Source organism: Rhinoraja longicauda, chromosome 26 (genome assembly GCF_053455715.1).
Source record: "Rhinoraja longicauda isolate Sanriku21f chromosome 26, sRhiLon1.1, whole genome shotgun sequence".
Classification (NCBI taxonomy): domain Eukaryota; kingdom Metazoa; phylum Chordata; class Chondrichthyes; order Rajiformes; family Arhynchobatidae; genus Rhinoraja; species Rhinoraja longicauda.
Genome location: NC_135978.1, coordinates 24,842,117 through 24,864,110, shown reverse-complemented (window position 1 = coordinate 24,864,110; position 21,994 = coordinate 24,842,117). Strand labels below are relative to the sequence as shown.

The window sequence follows — 21,994 nt, the reverse complement described above, 5'->3', positions numbered from 1 at the left end:
AAATGTCTATTGTTAAATTGAGAAAATTGATCTGCTAATTTGCAGTCCTGCTTTTTAAACGTCAAACTGCTTCAGCACTAATTTTGAAGGAATAATCACTTGTATGCATTAGCTTGTGGTTAACCTGACGTAAACCGAGATAAGGTGTTAACTCGTATCTCATTTCAAATTGCCTATCAGCATCCAGCAAGAAATCTGCATCTCCAAAGCACAATCGCTCGGGTCCAGGGTCCTCCTCTATGTCTCTCCGCAGAGCACTGGATTGTGTAGATAAGGATCTCCATTTTCAAGAGAACTGTCAAGTCACCACAGCAGGTAACTGTTGTACTGTTTAGTACCTCTGCTTTATTTTGATTCTTTTTAATAAGATGGTAAGCAGTATTTCTGACTGCAGAAGGAGAGATGCATTCAGAAAGGAACCTATCCTTGCAAATTATTAGAGCAAAATGACTTTGCAAGTGCCATATTCTGTTAATTATTGCATGAAGTGCAGCATGATTTTAATTTTGCTTGAGAACTGCAAGTTTAGGTCAGAAATCCTAACAATAAGTGACATGCCATAAGATACAAAGTGCACTCTCTTCCAACCTTGTCCAAGGTCAAATCCTGCACAAAAACCTGGGATAACTCTGCGGGTCAGGCAGCATTACTTCCGACTGGGAGCTCAGTCTGAAGAAGGGTTTCTACCCAAAATGTCACCTATTCCTTTTCTCCAGAGATGCTGCCTGACCCGCTGAGTTACCCCAGCCTTTTGTCTATCTTCGATTTAAACCAGCATCTACAATTCCTTCCTACATACTTGTTCCAAGGCCACAAGTGTTTAACTGTACACAGGAATAAACTGATTGCAATTTAATGCACCATGTTCCCTGATGCAGTCCACTTCTGATTATTACTGTTCTTCCTTTTGAAACCAACTGTTGAAATCCGTATATACATCAACACCTGGTGCAATGACCTTTTTAGTATTTCTAAAAATGTAAGCGTTACATGGAGATTAAAAAGATATAAACAACAAAATTTAACCATAAACTTTTAAATATCAATGTTAGTACTAGCTAGAACGTATTGGGGATATATCATGGGGAGAAAGATGAGATTTTATTTTTTAATATACTATAATTTCTAGGTTCAACAAAATCTAACAGTAGACAAGGATCCCCACACTCTCTAAACAAATCCAATGATTCCGAGGTAACGTCACTCTGCAAGGTGGATGATAGGCCTTCTGCCATTGCTGCTTCTGAAATGTTTGGCACCTCAACACTGAATGGATTGACATCACTGGAGACATCACGGAATATCGTTACAATAGGGTGAGAGTATGAAATGTCTATTTGGCACCCTATTTCCTCCTCTTTGCTGCTTTGCGTTAAAAATAGAACTGCAGGCAACTATTTTAATTTTGTTTTTTGCCTAATGTTGCATTTTATCCACTAATTCCACCTCGAGGGAGGTATTTTTAATCATTTTCCTCAAAGCTTCAAACTTTTGTGCATGATACACTGTTCAAACCTGTATCTCTTTTCAGCAGGACTGGAACTAATGGAGTTGTCCTTTAGGACAGAACACAGTTTGAATTTATATTGCTGTTTATCATGTTTGAGTGATGACTGACTTTTGAAATGTAGCCTCTTCTTTTGACACGCGGCTGCAAATTTATCTACAGATTATCCCAGTGGCAGCTAATGAGGTAGATGACTGGATAATTTGCTAATCGTGATAATTAAAGAGGAAATGGGAGAAGAATATCAACTCATCAACTACTGCATAATCTTCAATATTTCACTGGCGCTATTGTGTTGAGTTCAGTACTTCAAAATTGGTACCTTTGCCAATGCAGTACTATAATGTTTGTATACTCGTTCAAATCCTGACTTTGGGCTTGAATTTGGTATTCTCCCCTCTGGGTTGTAATATTCAATGATTCTTTACCACATGTATTGAGATGAAGTCATTTTTTTTGCATGCAACTCAGGAGAGTCATAGAGTGATACAGTGTGGAAACAGGCCCTTCGGCCCAACTTGACCACACCAGCCAACAATGTCCCAGCTACACTAGTCCCACTTGCCTGCGCTTGGTCCATATCACTCCAAACCTGTCCTATCCATACACCTGTCTAACTGTCTCTTAAACAATGGGATAGTTCCAGCCTCAACTACCTCCTCTGGCAGCTTGTTCCATACATCCACCGCCCTTTGTGTGAAAAAGTTACCCCTCTGATTCCTATTAAATCTTTTCACCTTGAACCTATGTCCTCTGGTCCTCGATTCCCCTACTCTGTGCATCTACCCGATCTATTCCTCTGATGATTTTGTACACCTCTATAAGATCCCCCCTCATCCTCCTGCGCTCCATGGAAGAGACACCCAGCCTACTCAACCCCTCCCTATAGCTCACACCCTCTAGTCCTGGTAACATCCTCATCATTTTTTTCTGAACTCTTTCAGGCTTGACAATATCTTTCTATATAACATGGTGCCCAGAACTGAACACAATATTCTAAATGCGGTCTCACCAACGACTTATACAACTGCAACATGACCTCCCAACTTCTATACTCAATACTCAGACTGATGAAGCCCAAAATACCAAAATATTTTTGACCACCTTGTCTATCTGCGACTCGACCTTCAAGGAACCATGCACCTGTACTCCTAGATCCCTCTGCTCTACAACACTACCCAGAGGCCTACTATTTACTATGTAGGTCCTGCCCTTGTTCGACATCCCAAAATGCAACACCTCACACTTTTCTGTATTAAATTCCATCATCCATTCCTCTGCCTACCTGGCCAATCGATCCAGATCCTGCTGCAATCTTTCACAACCATCTTCACTATCTGCAAAACCACTCACTTTTGTATCTTCAGTAAACTTGCTAATCTTGCCCTGTATGTTCTCATCCAAATCATTGATGTAGATGACAAACAGTCACGGGCCCAGCACTGAACCACTAGTCACAGGCCTCCAGTCCAAGAAGCAACCTTCCACCATCACCCTCTGCTTCCTTCCATAGAGCCAATTTGCTATCCATTCAACTATCTCTCCTTGGATTCCATGCGATCTAACCTTCCACAGCATCCTTCCATGCGGAGCCTTGTCGAATCCCTTACTGAAATCCATTTACAGCTCTGCCCTCATTGACCGTTTTGGTTACGTCTTCAAAAAAATTAATCAGATTTGTGAGACACGACCTTCCACGTACAAAACCATCCTGACTATCCCTAATCAGACCTTGCCCATCCAAATGCCTGTATAACCTAACACTCGGAATACTCTCCAGTAACTTTCCAACTACAGATGTTAAGCTCACCCGGCCTAGAGTACCCAGCATTTTCCCTGCAGCCCTTCTTGAAAAGAGGCACAACATTTGCCACCCTCCAGACTTCCGGCACCTATCCTGTATTTAATGACGACTCATAAATTTCAACCAGGGCTCCCCCAATTTCCTCTCTAGTTTTGCACAATGTCCTCGGATATTTCTGATCAGGTCGTGGAGATTTGTCTACCTTCATACACGACTGTACCTTCAGTACTTCTTCGCTGGTAACACTGACTGCTCTCAAGACACTTCCATTGACTGCCCCAAGTTCCTCTATCCTACTATCTATATCTCCTCGGTAAATACAGAGGAGAAATATTCATTGTGGACCTTGCCCATCTCCTGTGGCTCCACACATAGGTGAGCGCTTTGATTCCTGAGAGGTCCTACTCTCTCTCTCTCTCTCTCTAGTTACCCTTTTTCCCCCTTGTGTATTTATAAAATCTTTTAGGATTGTCCTTAATGCTACCCGCCAGAGCTATCTCCTGGCCCCTTTTTGCCCTTCTGATCTCCTTTTTCCGTTTACTCCTATAAATTACTACTGTACATGAATACAATCCCAGATTAAGTGCAAAGTGTATAGAAATAGCCCACTGAGACGATATACAGGAGTTGTCACGTTTTGTGCCATTTTCAGTCCATAAAGGGGTAATAACTTAAGTTTGACAATAAAGGGGTAGTAACTTAAGTTTGATCCTGACCTTCAAGGCTGTCTGTGTGGAGTTTGCACATTCTCCATGTGATTATGTGGATTTCCTCGAGGCACTCTGGTTTCCTCCCACATCTCCAAAAACAAATTTGTGAGTTGGTAGGTTAATTGGTCATTGCAAATTACCCCTCGTGTTGGATAAAATGGTCGAATGTTATGGGAATATAGGGAGAATAAAATTGGTCATGATAAGATTAGTGTAAAGATGGATGCTCAAAGGTTGGTGCTGTCTCAGTGAGCAATAGGGCCTTTTCTGTGAGATAGCAATGCTTCTGTGCAACTTGGAGGGGGAAGGTTGTGCTCCCCATGTTTCTGCTGCTGTTATTTTACTGGTGGTCAACATGAGGTTCGATAGTACTCTTTAGTAGGATCTGGTATGGTATGCACAAAAGTAGTATTTTCCCAACAAGACTAGTTTTGGAGTGAAAATGCTTGTGATTGTTTTAAAAACTGTTTTATTAACCTTCCCTCTGATTATCTGGTTCCAGATCAATGTCCCAGTGCTCTTTCACGGATAGACAGCAAGATTTCGACACCGAGAGTGCAATTGCTTTGGCAATGCAGGCTTCAACTCTTGAGTGTGCCTCAACCAGGCCAGAAGAAGGTAAAGTCTCACTCGGGGAATTATTGAGGAAATGTCAACGGAGCTTGTCCTTTTAACATTAGCTTCTGTGGAAGTGAGGCCAATAGCAGTGTTCATTGCACAATGTAACAGGAAGTGTCATGAGGGCAATTTTGTAACCATTCCATAGTGAGGTGCAACTAGATCTCAATCTACTCATAGTGTCATGACTCTTTACTTTGCTGGGCTACCAGCTGATTGAAATATCTAGCAACTATATATATTCCAAAGTAGATCTGTTCTTTGACCTGCCTTTATATTTTGAACTGACTTTGATCCTGTGTCTTTTGTCTGCTGCCTGTTTAACTTTTTCCAGCAATGCCTTTACTTGAATCATGAGTTTGTGTCATGTTTCCCCCACATGCTAGCAATTCTAGAATCGTTTTCTGTCTCATCCTTGATCCCTTCTGATTTAATCCTGTATCAGTCTTCCTGCTCTTGCCACCTCAGTCATTGCAACAAGTCTCGTTTCTATCTACAACTCATTAATATCACTTAATAATTTCAAACACCAATGTCATGTTGCTGAATGATCGCTAACAAAAGTGACTGTTTTCCAAGGCTTATATAAGCCTTTATTTGTGCTAAGAACTACCCTAATGGATCAGCATCGTGTCTCCTCAACTTTCTACCTGTGGTCTTAGAGTTTTGAATGTATATCCATTCTTGCACTGCAACCTTAATGATCAGGGATAGACACAGACAGCATCTTTGGATAGAAGGAATGGGTGATGTTCCTTCTATCAATTCCCACTATCCAGAGATCCTGCCTGTCCTGCTGAGTTGCTCCAGCATTTTGTGTCTATCTTCAGTGTAAACTAGCATCTACAGTTCCTTCCTAAACATGTAATGTTCAGGACCTCTTGTTATAGAATGTTAATTCTTTTGGATGTTTAAATGGCTATTCAGCTGATGCTTTTAAGATATTATGACTGAGCCTGTAAATCCCTGCAGCCTTGCAACATGCAACTTTCCTCCATTCCAAGAATATTTATTGCTTTTATTGTCTGAAGAAGGGTCTCGACCCGAAACGTCACCCATTCCTTCTCTCCTGAGATGCTGCCTGACCTGCTGAGTTACTCCAGCATTTTGTGAAATAAATACCTTCAATTTCTACCAGTATCTGCAGTTATTTTCTTACACTATTGTTTTTATTGTTTTCTGAGTTGCAACCTCAAGCTCTGACATGGAAATGCATCTAATACAATTTGCCCATTGCTCTTCCTTTTTGTCTTAAATTATTCCCTGTCTTCTATTTCTGAATTGTCAGTACATTTATGTGTTATTGCCCAAGGCTCCATGTCCACTTCACAATGCACATTGAACAGAAGCATTTCCAAAACAGAACTTTTAAGGGAAACGGCTGCCCATGTTTAATCTGTTTGAGAAAATGCCCATAAATCCTATGTTTTAATTCTGTTTTCTCCTTCCTGAAGCAACTTGCAATCCTCTTCCTCCCACACAAGGACTGACTGACCAGCAGTTATCCAGGTTCCTCTTTATTTAAAAATACCGGTAGTTCTACTATGCTACACAAATTGGGTGTAACACAACTGAATTGGGGAACACTTCATATCAGGGCAAATTCGTTATAACACAATTTCTGTCAGGAAATAGAGAACCATTTAAAAGTTACTTTGCAAGTTGATGTGCAGGAAAAAAGCTGTCTTGGACGATAACATTCTATGGAAACAAAACTAACTCCACGTAACCACTCACCCTGCACTAATCACACCATTGCCTCTTAAGAACACCATCAGTGCTAGGTTGTACATACCTCTTCCAAAACTCTATGCATCACACCATATGTCCCAAGGTTTGACATATTATTGCACACTGGTCCTCTGGGTTTGAATAAACAACAATGCTGGTGTAAACAACTGCTCATTCAAATTAGCATGATTAAAATGTCCAGAACATCTTATCCTGTGCAGGGAGAACATAAACATAATGGATATGGAAATGTCATCTTGAAATTTGCAACAGTTCAAGTAGTTCCACCGTCACTTCAGGCTGGTTGCATTAAGCATTAAAGCAAATTGCTCATATTGTACATGTCACAGGAAATAGCTTATTTGTTCTTGTACTATGTTAATATCGTTCACAGATTGGGCAATAAATTCCCATGAATTGTCAAATAAGCATGGCCTCTTGAACATAACATTAATGCAGGGAAACTGGTGTTTACTATATTCTGTCAGAATTTTCATACATATATCGATGTGCAATGACAATGCATCGAAAAGAAACGTGCAAAATACTTCAATTGATGTCATAGTAATTCATAATTCATTGCCATCCCTGTGACCATGTGACAGAAGAGAATTTGTAGCTATAAGCTGATTATAAATCATGTAACTCTGCAGGTGGAGCACCTGCTGGTTCAACTACCTTGTGTTGGTATGTAATTGTTTTGGAGTAATCGTGTCAAATTTTGTGGATGTAAACTATGAGTCTTGTTGTTAATTTACTCTGGTATCTGATTCATGTTATTGTCATATAACATTTCTGACAGGTGCTTCAGCTTTTGTGTACATTATGCAGCTGCAAGCTAATTGTGGGTTTATTAACACCAACAATCAAAAGTTTCATTAGCACCTGACTATGTATTTGGTGACGCTTGCTTTTGCACAGGTGGAAAGTCTCGATGCATAACGTTGTGTTTTTTCCCCCAGTTGTGTCACTTCAGAAGACAATCCTTCGTTTATTGCCTGGGATGAGTACTGATAGTGAGAGCGAATGTGATACTGAGAATGAGCAGGAAGAAAGCATGTCCACAGAGGTGGTAACTCATAACTGTGCAGTTCAGAGCTCTGAAGGTATGGAAGCAGAGTTACACACTGGAATCTTGATTTTCATTCTTGAGAGGACAGTCAATAACCTTTTTAATTACCCTTCAATTACCTTTTTAAGTTTGCAAATTGAAATAATTGGGAATATGGCTCGCTCTAGTTGTGTGCATGAGCTAGAAAGTGGGATTAATGCAAGAAATGTTGAATATGCACACAAGGACACGGAGGGTCAGACAACTACTCTGGACCTGCTGAGTTATTGCAGCAGTTTGCCTCCAGAGATGCTGCCTGACCTGCTGAGTTGCTCAAGGACTTTATGTCCTTTTGCTTAAGCCAGCATCTGTGGTTCCTTGTTTCTACATTTTGAATGTGCACAAAGGTCAGTTGGCAGCAGTAATGAGAACAGATAGATTATAGTATTGTGGGAGTGTGACCCAAACTGCTCGGAGGCTTCTGCACTGGATTGGGCTTGATTAATTTTCACTGTCTGGATTTCTTGTTGCCTTTCAATGGTTAACAACAGGGCAGTGTGCACCAATTGTACTTTTTTCCATATGTGGACAGACACATCAATGAAAATAGAGGTATTTATTCACAAAATGCTGGAGTAACTCAGCAGGTCAGGCAGCATCTCAGAAGAGAAGGAATGGGTGACGTTTTGGGTCGATACCCTTCTTCAGACTGATGTCAGGGGGGCGGGACAAGGAAGGATATAGGCCGAGACAGGAAGATAGAGGGAGAACTGGGGAGGGGAAGAGAGGGACAGAGGAACTATCTAAAGTTGGAGAAGTCAATGTTCATACCGCTGGGCTGCAAGCTGCCCAAGCGAAATATGAGGTGCTGTTCCTCCAATTTCCGGTGGGCACTATGGCACTGGAGGAGGCCCATGACAGAAAGGTCAGACTGGAAGTGGGAGGGGGAGTTGAAGTGCTCAGCCACCGGGAGATCAGGTTGGTTAAGGCGGACTGAGCGAAGGTGTTGAGCGAAACGATCGCCGAGCCTGCATTTGGTTTCGCCGATGTAAAGAAGTTGACATCTAGAACAGCGGATGCAATAGATGAGGTTGGAGGAGGTGCAGGTGAACTTCTGTCTCACCTCGAAAGACTGTTTGGGTCCTTGGATGGAGTTGAGGGGGAGGTAAAGGGACAGGTGTTGCATCTCCTGCGGTTGCAGGGGAAAGTGCCCAGGGATGGGGTGGTTTGGGTAGGAAGGGACGAGTGGACCAGGGAGTTACGGAGGGAGCGGTCTCTGCGGAACGCAGAGAGGGGAGGGGATGGGAAGATGTGGCCAGTGGTGGGGTCCCGTTGTAGGTGACGGAAATGTTGGCGGATGATTTGTTGGATACGCTGGCTGATGGGGTGGAAGGTGAGAACGAGGGGGATTCTATCCTTGTTACGAAGGAGGGGAGGGGGAGCAAGAGCGGAGCTGCGGGATGTAGAAGAGACCCTAGCGAGAGCCTCATCTATAATGGAAGAGGGGAAGCCCCGTTTCCTGAAGAATGAGGACATCTCTGATGCCCTAGTGTGAAACACCTCATCCCGGGCGCAGATGCGGCGTAGACGGAGGAATTTGGAGTGGGGGATAGACTTTTTGCAGGAGACAGGGTGGGAAGAAATGTAGTCCAGATAGCTGTGCGAGTCAGTGGGTTTATATGAAAATAGGGCATCACTTTTTAAAAAGAGGTGTGGTGACGGCCTGAAACTGCAACATGAGCAATAAAAAAAGTAGTGCTGAAGGAACTCTGCAGGTCAAGCAACATCTATGGATGGATGCAGACATTTCTGCCTGATTCCGAGTTCCTCCAGAACTCTATTTTGCATCTGCAGTCCCTTGTATCTTTAAAATTGCAACATGAGTCTCCATGTGAACCAAGTGGCAAAACTAAGTGACCCAACGTCTACAAATTAGAGGTCATAGATTTAAGGTGAGAGGGGAGAGATTTAAAAAGATCCTTAAGAGTAGCCTTTTCACATGGGGTGGTATATAGATGAATGAGCTATCAGAGGAAGCTGAAGTAGAGCAATGTTAATTAAGCATTTGGGTACATGGATGGATAATGTTACGAGGAACATGGGTTTAGACATCTTGGTAGGCATGGATGAGTTGGGCCGACAGACCTGTTTCCGTGCTGTATGACTCTGATTCTGCCACCTACCATTTTGTCTAGTTTCAAAGCTGCTCTCTGGAGCCAAGTCTCTAGCCATACTGGTACAGTTTAATTGCAAAACTGAAATTTGTGCACCAATTTAGAAAATTGTCTAGGTGAATCACTCCAAAAAAAAGCTGAATAAATCAAGTCCAGCTTGCTTCTTTGCTCGCCATCAGTAAAGTGATGGATGTTAACATTGCTGTCAAGATGCACTTGCTAATAAATTGCTCTCTAATGCTATTGTTTGGGTTTTGTCAAGATGGCTCAATTTATCCAGGGACTATAAAGGTGGATTCCAGAAGCAAGCTGCGAATTGCGTCCAAGTTTGATAGCAGTGTCTTGGTAAAATTGATGTCAGTGGGAATTGGAGGGAGGGTGGGATGTAGTGTGGGGGTGCGGGCGGGTAGGTGGAGCTAGTAGTTGGAGTCTTACCTGGCATAAATGAAAATAGTTTGAGATTGGTCATCTTGTCTCCAGGATATCATTGAAAACGAAGTTCAATGCCTTGATTCCAACCTTCTCCAGTTGTTTTGTCAATGGCTTTTCTTCTGTAATGAGGACAGAATGTGCCATAATCGTCAAACCCAAATCAATTTGCAGTTATTCAGAAAATAAGATTGCATGGTAGATTATGTTCAGCTCTGACCTCTTTGCTTAAAAATATATATTTGCTACAGAGGGAGTGTTGCATAGATTCACTAGCTTCGTTCCCTAAAATGGCGGGCTTACCGACTGAAGAGGCTAGACCTTAATTTGTCAGAGCTTAGAAAAATGCATGGTAGTATTGCTAAAACATACAGAATTGTTAAAAGGCTCAACAAGAGAGAGAGATATAGGCAGGATGCTTCCTAATGCACAGCTGAAGACCTAATAAATAGGGAGTCATGGTGTCAAAATAACGAATAGGTCATTTAGGATGAGGAGGAAAAACTTCTTCATACAGAGTAGTGTATCTTCAGAATGCTGTCTTCCAAAACGCCTGCCCACCTTCTGTGCAATAGAATACTGTTTTTCCTGCTGAGCTCCAGCAATATTCAAAAAGGCCAAGTGCGATCAGGACTAAGCAGTTCACTTGACTGACACGTCATCGACCAGCACACCTCACCATGCTGAGAGAATGTCCACAGTGGGATATAAAATGTTGGAAGATGCTGAAGGCTAGTGCCCTGCTCTGCCTTAACAGAAGGAATGGCCATCAAAAGGCCAGAGTAGGTTCGACCATGATTATTAGACGGAAGACTAAAGCAACTAAACTAAATCTGGGCAAAGCAAGACTGAAAATAAAAGGAAAATTAGGGCAAATCAGTGGAAACAGAGGCTTGCTAGGAAACTGAAGTTTGTAACTCTGTTTAAAGCTGGGATAGAAAAAGGCAAGATTGGTGGCCTTCTGACTGTGGTCTTTTACCCCCTTTGGAATCAGCATTGTGGGACAGGCCGCACACAGTTAGAAAAACCAAAATAGTAGGAGGAGGCAGTGAAGCCCTCTGCACGTCCCTGTGGTCCAGCTCTACCCCGATCTGAAAGAGCTTGATCCTTGTATGGTGTCTGTTCCTTTAGACTAGGGATGGGGCTGGGACTCCAAGCCTCAAGTGTAAGCAATCCCCATCCCCAGTGTAAATCTGGGACAACATGACTGGATGACCTTCTGGTAGAGGAGGAAATGTACTGAGGGAAAAGGCGTTGGTCAATACTGATGCAGAAGCTACGTTGATTCATGAAAATCCTAATTAATTGGCGCTCTCAGGCTAAGATGGGAGGGGAGTGATTGTTATCCTGATCTTTTGTTAAACATGCAAACTGCTTCCCATCAGAGCTGTAGCAGCTCTGTTTAGCGTGGAAAGATGTTATAAACGGTGGATTTACTGGAGTCATTTTGCACAATTTGTTAGGAAGCGGCTGTCCTGGTTACTTGACAGCTGTACAGAAGTAAAAGGCTGATTGAAACAAAAGGGGAATTTAATATTCTCCGCTGACCAATTCGGCATTTTGTGTAAATATTAAAAAAGTGGGAACAAGAGCTGCTGCTACTGTGTGATCAGTGAGTGTCTCTGGCTGTGTCCTTGCCTTGCCCCCATGGGATGTGCCTCTAAGTTGTGCTGACCTTTTCGAACCACAGGAGTGCTCCTGACCCACTTTCCTCTCTATCTGCCTGCCTGATGAATGGTGGTTTGTGTCTCCAGAAGAAAATTGAGATATATTTTTTCTTTAACCAGGTGACTTGGGTATTTCTGAAAGTGCCAATTTTGTCACTGGAGAAAAAAAGGAGTGGTAAGTGACAGCTCCTCATGATTATTTTAAGCTGCTGTGCTGCCCAACACCATCCAACATGCTGAAAAAAGATTTTGTAATGTTTTTGTAACATTTAGAAATGCATTTAAAAAGTGGAGAAAACTGTTCCCTCAAGACTTTGATAGCACTTTCAAATGCAGTGCACTGCTTGTAGTCCAGATGATGTAACTTTTGGTCTTGAGCTTTGTCTTGTCTTCAGTCAAATACTTAAGCTCTCCTTTACCAGTTGTTGCCCTTGGTAAATACCCCATCATAATGCTTTTTAACACCAACAAACTCGCAATCAAGCATTTGTGTTGCCTAGCCAGGTCTTTCCAAACTAGTTCTTGCACTCAAGCTAAACAATTACACACATTCCATCATAACCTTGAAATGGTGGAAAGATAACCATCTTTTTTTTGTCCATGTATATAGTCCTTTTACACCCATCCCTTGCATCCTCAATTCCGAAATGGGAAAATCTTATAAGCATCAGTCACCAAGTTTGAGATTATTCACCTATTGGGTGATATCCCACTTTACTTTGTCACAAAACTATTGATTTGTCACAAAACTATTGATATCATAAAGATTGATATCAACCTTTCCTGTAGTCTCCCACCAATGAAAGTTCCCCCATGCTAGCTGATGTTAGTGGTTCCCTATTCTGTTCCCCTGTGGCTCCCACTTTGGTATCTGCCCTTTCCATCCTCTTCCTCAAACAACAGCCTATCCTCAGATCCTTGAATTTGTTGTAGCCTCCTAAATTGACCAATATTTCTTACAATGGTGGGTTTAAATCACTTCAGTGTGTTTTTTGCCCAGCTACGGTACTGAAATGGCCCTAATCCAAATACCATAATCTACGTGCAAATGTGATGGAGGCGTACAATTTTCCCTGTTCCCTACCTTTCTGTTAGTTGGATCAATGTCTGCCAGCTGAGTGGCACTGTGTGGGGCCCATGCTCTCGTTGCCTCTAGACTTGACATTGCTCTCCTGACATGCAGCTCATCTTCCAGCTTGTTTGTACAGTTCATACAAGCTCATCTGAAATGAAAATAGAATATACTCAGCAGGTCAGGCGGCATCTGTAGAAGGAGAAACATTTTGAGTGTGAAGCTTTCTTCAGAACTCCTCTCGTGATCTAGTTGTTCATTGTCAGTGAATCTTCAGCAATGGTTCTCTTCCCACTCTTGCGGTACCTGCCAAAGCCCTATCATTTCCTTCTCATTTCTCATCAACATGCTTCCTCTTTGGCAGCATCATCAGAAAACTCCTCATGCTCCACATGTTTGCTGATAATATACAGTCCCTCCATTTGTCCCAGACTTGAGCCCCAACCCGAAGAATAGCCTGTCCAGACCCTCCACAGATTCCTGACCCACTGAGTTCCTCCAGCTCAAGATTCCAGTATCTGCAGTTTCTTGAGCTCTTATTTGTCAACCTTGGTTTTGAATTTGGATAGCAGTAACAGGATCATTCCGAGTCAGCATGGATTTACGAAGGGGAAATCATGCTTGACAAATCTACTGGAATTTTTTGAGGATGTAACTAGGAAAATTGACAGGGGAGAGTCAGTGGATGTGGTGTACCTCGACTTTCAGAAAGCCTTCGACAAGGTCCCACATAGGAGATTAGTGGGCAAAATTAGGGCACATGGTATTGGGGGTAGGGTACTGACATGGATAGAAAATTGGTTGACAGATAGAAAGCAAAGAGTGGGGATAAATGGGTCCCTTTCGGAAAGGCAGGCAGTGACCAGTGGGGTACCGCAAGGTTCGGTGCTGGGACCCCAGCTATTTACGATATACATTAATGACTTAGACGAAGGGATTAAAAGTACCATTAGCAAATTTGCAGATGATACTAAGCTGGGGGGTAGTGTGAATTGTGAGGAAGATGCAATGAGGCTGCAGGGTGACTTGGACAGGTTGTGTGAGTGGGCGGATACATGGCAGATGCAGTTTAATGTAGATAAGTGTGAGGTTATTCACTTTGGAAGTAAGAATAGAAAGGCAGATTAATATCTGAATGGTGTCAAGTTGGGAGGAGGGGGAGTTCAACGAGATCTGGGTGTCCTAGTGCATCAGTCAATGAAAGGAAGCATGCAGGTACAGCAGGCAGTGAAGAAAGCCAATGGAATGTTGGCCTTCGTAACAAGAGGAGTTGAGTATAGGAGCAAAGAGGTCCTTCTACAGTTGTACCGGGCCCTGGTGAGACCGCACCTGGAGTACTGTGTGCAGTTTTGGTCTCCAAATTTGAGGAAGGATATTCTTGCTATGGAGGGCGTGCAGCGTAGGTTCACTAGGTTAATTCCCGGAATGGCGGGACTGTCGTATGTTGAAAGGCTGGAGCGATTGGGCTTGTATACACTGGAATTTAGAAGGATGAGGGGGGATCTTATTGAAACATATAAGATAATTAGGGGATTGGACACATTAGAGGCAGGAAACATGTTCCCAATGTTGGGGGAGTCCAGAACAAGGGGCCACAGTTTAAGAATAAGGGGTAGGCCATTTAGAACGGAGATGAGGAAGAACTTTTTCAGTCAGAGAGTGGTGAAGGTGTGGAATTCTCTGCCTCAGAAGGCAGTGGAGGCCAGTTCGTTGGATGCTTTCAAGAGAGAGCTGGATAGAGCTCTTAAGGATAGCGGAGTGAGGGGGTATGGGGAGAAGGCAGGAACGGGGTACTGATTGAGAGTGATCAGCCATGATCGCATTGAATGGCGGTGCTGGCTCGGAGGGCTGAATGGCCTACTCCTGCACCTATTGTCTATTGTAAAATCTCCTTAATTTAAACACGAATTAAAGCATCTGCCGCAGACTTTTCATGCTTCTCCAACCAAGCTAAATCAAATTGGTTCACAACCATGCTCTCCTATTTGAGCAGGATCTGGGCTTCAATTACCTATCCAGTGATATAACCCAGCTGCATTCCTTGTATCTGATGCTGAAACCCTCATCAGTGCTTCTAACATTGGCCTTGGGGTCTGGCCAGCTTCTCAAGCCTGAAGTCACGTAACTCTGCTGCCGTTTATCATAACTCGGCAAATCCTACTCGTGCCATCTCTTTATTTATTGGCCTGTAGTGAATCCCATTCTGCTAATGTCAATGTTTATAAAATTCTCATTCCCACTCATTTTCCGTATAATTTGCTGCTAGTTTTGGCATCTCTGACCTGATTTTTTTTCTCCTTCGGGTAACATACCAGTTTTAACATACTTTGAGTTTATCCCACAAGATCCCCGTATAACAACTCTATGTAAGGTTCCTTGAAATCTGTCTTTCTCTCCAAGATTACATCAGTGGCATTACATCAGAAATACTTCAAAGGCTGTAGAATGCTATATAATGTATTAAGGTTGTGAAAGGTGCAGTAAGAAAACTACTCCCCTGAGATCTGGCATAGACCCAGAAGGCCAAATGACTGTAACCTTTTAAAACAAGTTTTGTTTTTCTCTTGGCTCAATGGCCATTTTTTACTGAATACACTCCTGTGGGGGATTCACTTTATAAATGCAAATTATTTTGCAGTCTATTGTTCGGAAAGCACATTTAGTATTAATGTAGGCAAATGTGAAAGCTGATTTGCACGTCCCACCTCTGAAGAAAGTCTGTACTTGCTGAGATCCTGTTCCATGGATGTTTCACACTATTGTATCTGGCCCAGTGTGTGTAAAAGTGGACAATGTTATTTATTACCAAAAAAAAGGGCCAATTCAGTGGACATTAGTTTGTGACCTGCTGCATTTGGCTCTTTTGATGTTAGATTTTTAGGTAAATGCTTGGTGATTCATAACATTCGCTTAATGTTCAAGGGCAGGGCCTGGGGTTCTACAGTAGTAAAGCAACCTTAGAGGCTCAGTGCTGCTTTGCAGAGGGGGAGCAGAAGTGGAGGTTGAATTGTCGTGTTTATTGTGGCATGTGCCGACACCGAACAATGAAGTTCTTGCAGTAACATAACAGGCCTGTAAATGCAATATACATAAGTAATATATCATAAACAAAAATTCAATAAATTAATAACCCCAAAACTAGTGCAAAAAATCCAAAGTCCTTAGTGCACCCAAAGATTATAGTATATAGTGTTCAAGAGCCCAATGGTTGTTGAGAAGTTATTCCTAAACCTGCTGGTTAGTTTTCATGATCTTATACCTTCTTCCCAATGGTAGAAGTCAAATGAGAGGGTGGTATGGGTCTCTGATACTGATTTCCTTTTTGAGGCAATGCCTCCTAAAGATCCCTTTTGATGGTGGAAAGGTCAGTACTTGTGACGGATTGGGCACTTATGCAGTGACAACTACTATACAGCTGAGGTGATGGCCCTCAATGGGGCAGGAAGTAGAGTGGGCTACTTAATCCAACCACTAAATGTTCCATGAGAGATGTTTGTTCTTTTTTTCCACAGATCATAAGGACCTTGGAAAATGTTTTGTATCCAAATTGCAGCGCAGACGTGAGAAGAGAATGGGGACCTGCTAAAGATTTTTCCATCTTTAATAGTAGGTTAAAGGAAATAACCTGTAATGTCCCGTGTGAAACTGATGCTCGTCTGTCACTCATACACTACTATACCAGCTGTGTGCTGATCCCAGTAAACATTGCACTGACTTTTGTTTTCTTCAATGGGTCAAAGTTAATCACATCACTCCGTACTTGGTTATACATTTAGAAACCTCTTGAACTGTAAACTTTCCCTTCTGTATAGACCATCCTGGCTTTAATAATATCTTCTTTAGATCATTGATTTATTTTCAGCCTTAAGTTTTTGCACTGCTGCAGTCAGCTGTTCTGTCCTAACATTCCTTCTGAAACCTTTTTCAAGCAATTTGCGAGTTACATTTCATGAAACTTTGGTTTGTTTTTTGAGAACTAAGTTGTTATAGGTCACATCCTCTTCAATCTGTGCTTTTGTTTCTGTATCTCCCAGAGCCATTGATACAAACATATGTACAGACCTTCCCCTCTTCTCAATTGCCCCTGTTTGGTAGAAGCTGAGCAGTGATCCATGTTGGCACTTGGCCAGGCTGAGCTGGGATAGTTGAGAGAATTGTGGATCGGTAGCAGTTGTGAGTAGTGGCTGAGATTGTGAATTTACCAAAGGGTAATCGGCAAGCCTTGCTCTTGTGTACCTAAGAGGAAAACTTGCTTGTTCTAGACCATGGTGTTTTACTACTGATGATTTTGTGCCCTGTGTTATTGGACTGATCGACTGCAGCAGACTAACAAAACAATAAGTGGGATTATTGGTTGGTAAAAGCTGAATCTACATTTTGTATGCGCTGTAACTCGGACTGTATTAGATTCATGATTAGACGTGTGTACAGTGAGGTGTTATGTATTATCCCTGCCCCTGGATTTCATTCTTCAAACTTGGTGGACGCAATGGTTGAATAAATGCTCCATTTGGGGAAAGTAGTCCAACTAATCTATGCATGTCAAATCTTTGCTTTCTGGCCTTGACCTAATATGTATTTTATCAAGGTTATCTGAGCACTAGTGACGTTGTAGGATTGCTATAACATGAACTAAATAGTGTATTTAAGTACTGCCCCATTGATCCCACTGAGCAAGTTCAGTGGGCAAGTTCGTTTGCTGCCTTGTCTTCAACATTAACATGAAATTAATAGATTGTTTGTGATGATGCATGGTGGTGCTTTGTACATATTTTCTTTTCAAACTTCCTGCTACACTTGGCTTCTAGTTCGCCACTTTCATCTTTTGTGTGAAGCCCATTAGGAAAAACCGTGACCCACTGCTCAGCAGTGTGATAACATCAAGTGAACTGACATCCTCAAAAAATTACCATACTGTACCAAAGTTGTGTATGTTTTGCAGCTGCACTTGTTAATTTGGTCAATGTTACACTTGATTGTTTCAGTTATAATTTCTGGCACAAGATTGAAGCAAAAAAGTCCCAATAAAATTATTTATTTCCAGATTAAGTACCATTTTTATTTATTCAACTTCTGTTTTCGAGCAGCTATTTGTGAACCATTGTTTTAGCCTTCTCTGTCAAATAATTTCTGTGCAGTCGGTTCCCATGATTTTGCAGGTTTCCTTTAGCAAATTCACCCCAGTGGTGCCAAACAATACCTTCCTCTGAGTATTCCCCAAATTTGAATCAATTAGTAAAGTTAGGAGCTGATGGCTTTCTATCAACAGAAAATGTTTACCCAGGTTTTACTTACTGGTCTGCTTGATGCTCCCACCCAAAATATTTCATATAAGCAGCACTTATAATTTCTGTGATTGTGGTTTATTTTTGAGTTGGGAGAATTTGGAGGTCTCTTTAAATTCATAGTTTACAACATCTCTGCTGCAGACCAGTCTTTAATTGTATTATCACGTCAAATGTTCAATATTTATTGGGTGCTGATACAAGAAACTAGACTTTCCAACCTTTTCTACCAGGTTGCTCAACGTGTACAAAACAAAAGACTTGATTCTTTGTGGGACCCTTTCCTTTCATCTCTACTTACTGGTCTGGTGTGTTTTGTTTAATGTTCTTGCTTTGGTTTTTCGGTATTTTGCGAGCCTTTCTTGGGTGAAAGTCGGTGTGTGGGTAACCAGTGATTAGCTTCCTCTGGCAGCGCGACCTTTTTCTGCAATTCAACAGCCCTGTCCACCTTTCTCCTGCTTCCCCTACAACTATTATGTGCCTGCAATGTATATAACTTCGCCAAGCTTTTTTCTTTTGCTTTAAAGAGTACTTTTAGAAGATATTAGGTTTTGTGAATTTCTTCAATGCTGTGCTTTGAGGATGCTCCTTATTGATGGAACTTGGAATTCTGTCAACAAGTCTGTTAAACCACTGCAGGCAGTCCATCCATGTATTAGAAAGTAAAGCACTGATTTGGTAGTACTGAACTTTCATTGTGGACCCAGCTTCTCCAGAGCATGTCGACATCCTGTCTAAATGTGATGTACCTTGTACTGTGAAGTACAGTTAGAATTGTCGTGCATTATTTGTAATGTGTATTCACTGTTGCATTTTAAATACTTGTCTCCATTGTGTTTACATGATCACATTTCTGCACTTTTGTTAATAAAACTGTAAGATACAAACTGTTAAGAGTCTGCTGTGTCTGGGATGGGGTGGGTATAATTTCCAGAGGGCCTCGGAACATTTTTAGCTCAAAATGAAGGGTTAATGGGTTTTATTTTTGTGAGACTTTGTGTCAGTAGAGAACTTCTCAGTGGCTTGTGGGGAAAATTGTTTTGTGTTTGCAAATGCTACTTTTCACAGAAATCCCACAAAACAGCAATAAGGTAAGTGAGTAGAATTGGCAAAAACATTGGCCATCGTGGCACTCTGACAGCACATTACACCTGAATCATTGAATTACAAAGTATGAACTCGCATGGAAACACGACACTGAAATCATCTGCCTCTTGTAATCGCAAAATGGAGATGGAAATCAGTAATTTGTTCTGGCTTCCAGAAATCTTTGGAACTATTTGCAGAACTACACCAGTAGGGCCAGATGTTTCCTCACAGACCTGAGGTAATCTGGCCACACGTCATTTCTATAGGCATTGAGCTCTAACAGCTGGTGTGGTCCAAGTCACAGTATGCCTTAGACTGTTTGGATGTAATTATAAATCATGCCTGGGTTTCACTCTTAAACAAAACATGGTGTGTACCATACCTGTTTGTGGCCAGAATGCCCCTCCTACAAGAATGTGTGCACATGTATGTGGAAAAATTTTAATCCAACATTTTTCATTTGCCTTGAACTCAATCCAGTCTCTCGTTCTTTTATTTACAAATAATGGACGGCGGGAGGGGCTGTCATGTAAAAGTCCATAAAGTATCATGGCATCATGTAGAAACATGGAACTGCAGATGCAACTTTACAAAAAAGACACACAATGCTGGAGTAACTCAATGGGTCAGGCAGCATTCCTGAAGAACATGGATGGATGATAACCAAACTACCCTACTGTTCTATCCTAATTCTTGTGTTTGTATGGACTTGACAGAGCCCCAAGTAGTTAACTTTGTATTAACAAAGTTTTGTATTTTCTTTAACTGACATAGCTAGATTACTGTGTAGTGAATTCCATGGCTTTTAATTATCACTATGAGATATTTTGCATCTAGCTGAGGGAAGTGTCACTTAACATCTGATATAAACATAAGAATCAGGAGCAAGACTTGACCATTCGGTCCCTTATGCCTGCTCTATCATTTAATAAGATGATGGATCATCAACTCCATAGTCCGGTTTACTTTTGAGTCTTTCACTTATCTTTACACCCATTTTGAAAGTGTTCAGTGACGTGCTTCCACTGCATTGAGAAAGCGTTTTAAAAACTTACGATCCTCCCGAGAGATAAAGAAAAATTAATCGTTTTTTTTAAATTGTAGTGTCTTCTATGAAAAGCTTCTTCCCCACATTCACCCTGTCAGGACCACGAGATCCTGGAGTGAAAAAAAGCAGGTGCTGGAAATCTGAAACAATAGAAAATGTTGAAAGGACTCAGCAGGTTGGGCAGTTTCAATGGTGAAACAAAGTTGACATTTAAAGGGCAGCACAGTAGCACAACTGTAGAGCTGCTAGCTCACAACGCCAGAGACCCTGGTTCAATCCTGACCTCTGATGCTGCCTATGTGGAGTTTGCATGTTTTCCGGTAACTGCGTGGGTTTCTTCCAGGTACTCTGGTTTCTTCCCACATTCCACAGATGTGGAGTTTTAAGTTAATTGCCCTTTGCAAAATGCCCCTGGGTGCAGGGAGTGTATGAGAAAGTGGGATAACATAGAATTAGTGTGAAGGGGTAATCAATGGTGACTGTTGACCTGTGTGGATTTGGTGGGCCGAAGTGCTAATCCATGTTGTATCTTTCAATCAAGTTCAGGACCTTTCAGAAGGTACATTAAATACAGAAAGGAGAAGGGGTAGAGGGAACAGAGTATGTCTGTGATAAGATGGAGAGTGAAAAAAGTCAAGGCATGTGAAGGACAAAAATCTAATTTAAATCAAAGAGATTTGGAAAAAAATGAAACCCTGTGCACTTCATATGAAATGTAGCACTGTACCCAGTCAAAATGAAATGCTGCACCCCGAGTTTGTGTTGAACTTTGTTGGAGCAATGTAGACTGATGTCGGAGTGGGAATGGGCCAAAGAGTTCAAGTGATGGACCTGGATGCTCAGGATAGCCCTTGTGGACTGAACAGAGGTGTTTTACTGACTGGCTTTCTCCAATGTAGAGGATTTTGTACGTTTTCCGTCTTGTTCCTCTGAACTCCAGTGAGTGAAACCTATCAAGTCCAGCCTGTAAAACACCTCACCCATTCCAATTATTAGTCCGATCAGTCTTCTCTGAACTACTTTGAAATCGCATCATATGGAGACCAATACTGTACACAATACTCAAGGCGTGGCTTTGCCAACTTCCTCTAATTTAAAACATAATCCCAGCCCTTATGTATCCAAAACCCCTCCACAATAACCAACAGCATGGAGACGTAAGGAACTGCAGATGCTGGAATGTTGAGTAAAACAACAAATGCTTGAGTAACTCGGTGGGTCAGGCAGCAACATTCAACTGGTTTTCAATCTTGTCGCACCTGCATACTAAGCCTTTCAGAATCTGAAGCCGGACATTCAAACCCCTCTGCATTTCAGAGCTCTGTAACCTCTCATCAGTTGGGGTAATATGCTTTTTTTGTTTGAAAATGTCTGAAAGATGGCACCTCTGTGCATTTCCTCTGCATTCGTGTCATTTTTGACTTCTGTCCTCAAATGGGGCTTGGACTCTGCCATTTGGCGAAAGCATACGTTCTGAAATGCAATTACGCTTTCACCCAATAACCATGGTGGATCATCCCGACACATTCTCACCTCTGGTACAAAATCAAGTTGATAACATTGCAATTTATAGCAGTTGACGTTTAATTTTCTGAAACAGCATAACTTCAGCTATTTGATAACTAGCATAATTTGACCTCCATCCCACCCAGGATGCTGAACCAAGATGTGTTAACATGGTATGTGTTTTTTTGGACACATTTTCCTCCAAAGCTGGTACAATCTTGTTTTTATTTGTGTGGGTGTGTGAGATTGATGCTGTCAATCTAACATGGCAGCTGCCTCGTGGTTATACAAGTGAGCCAGACC

The 21,994-nt window shown here is 41.9% G+C and overlaps 1 protein-coding gene across 12 annotated transcripts in view; it reads left to right on the top strand.

The window, feature by feature from the left end:
• Positions 1-18,911, top strand: part of trim37 (tripartite motif containing 37) — an 88,251-nt gene extending 69,340 nt beyond the window's left edge. For 2 of the 12 annotated variants that reach the window (XM_078422666.1, XM_078422665.1), the window contains exons 21-24: positions 181-315; positions 1,130-1,316; positions 4,524-4,639; positions 7,333-8,595. In XM_078422666.1, the coding sequence (XP_078278792.1) occupies positions 181-315; positions 1,130-1,316; positions 4,524-4,639; positions 7,333-7,781 (887 nt within the window). In that variant the 3' untranslated portion in view covers positions 7,782-8,595. Of the gene's footprint in view, positions 1-180; positions 316-1,129; positions 1,317-1,669; positions 1,796-4,523; positions 7,258-7,332; positions 8,596-11,811; positions 13,498-16,275 lie in introns of those variants that run through there. The other 10 variants (XM_078422668.1, XM_078422672.1, XM_078422667.1 and 7 more) reach the window with 10 other exon arrangements.
• The last annotated feature ends 3,083 nt before the right edge of the window (positions 18,912-21,994 follow it).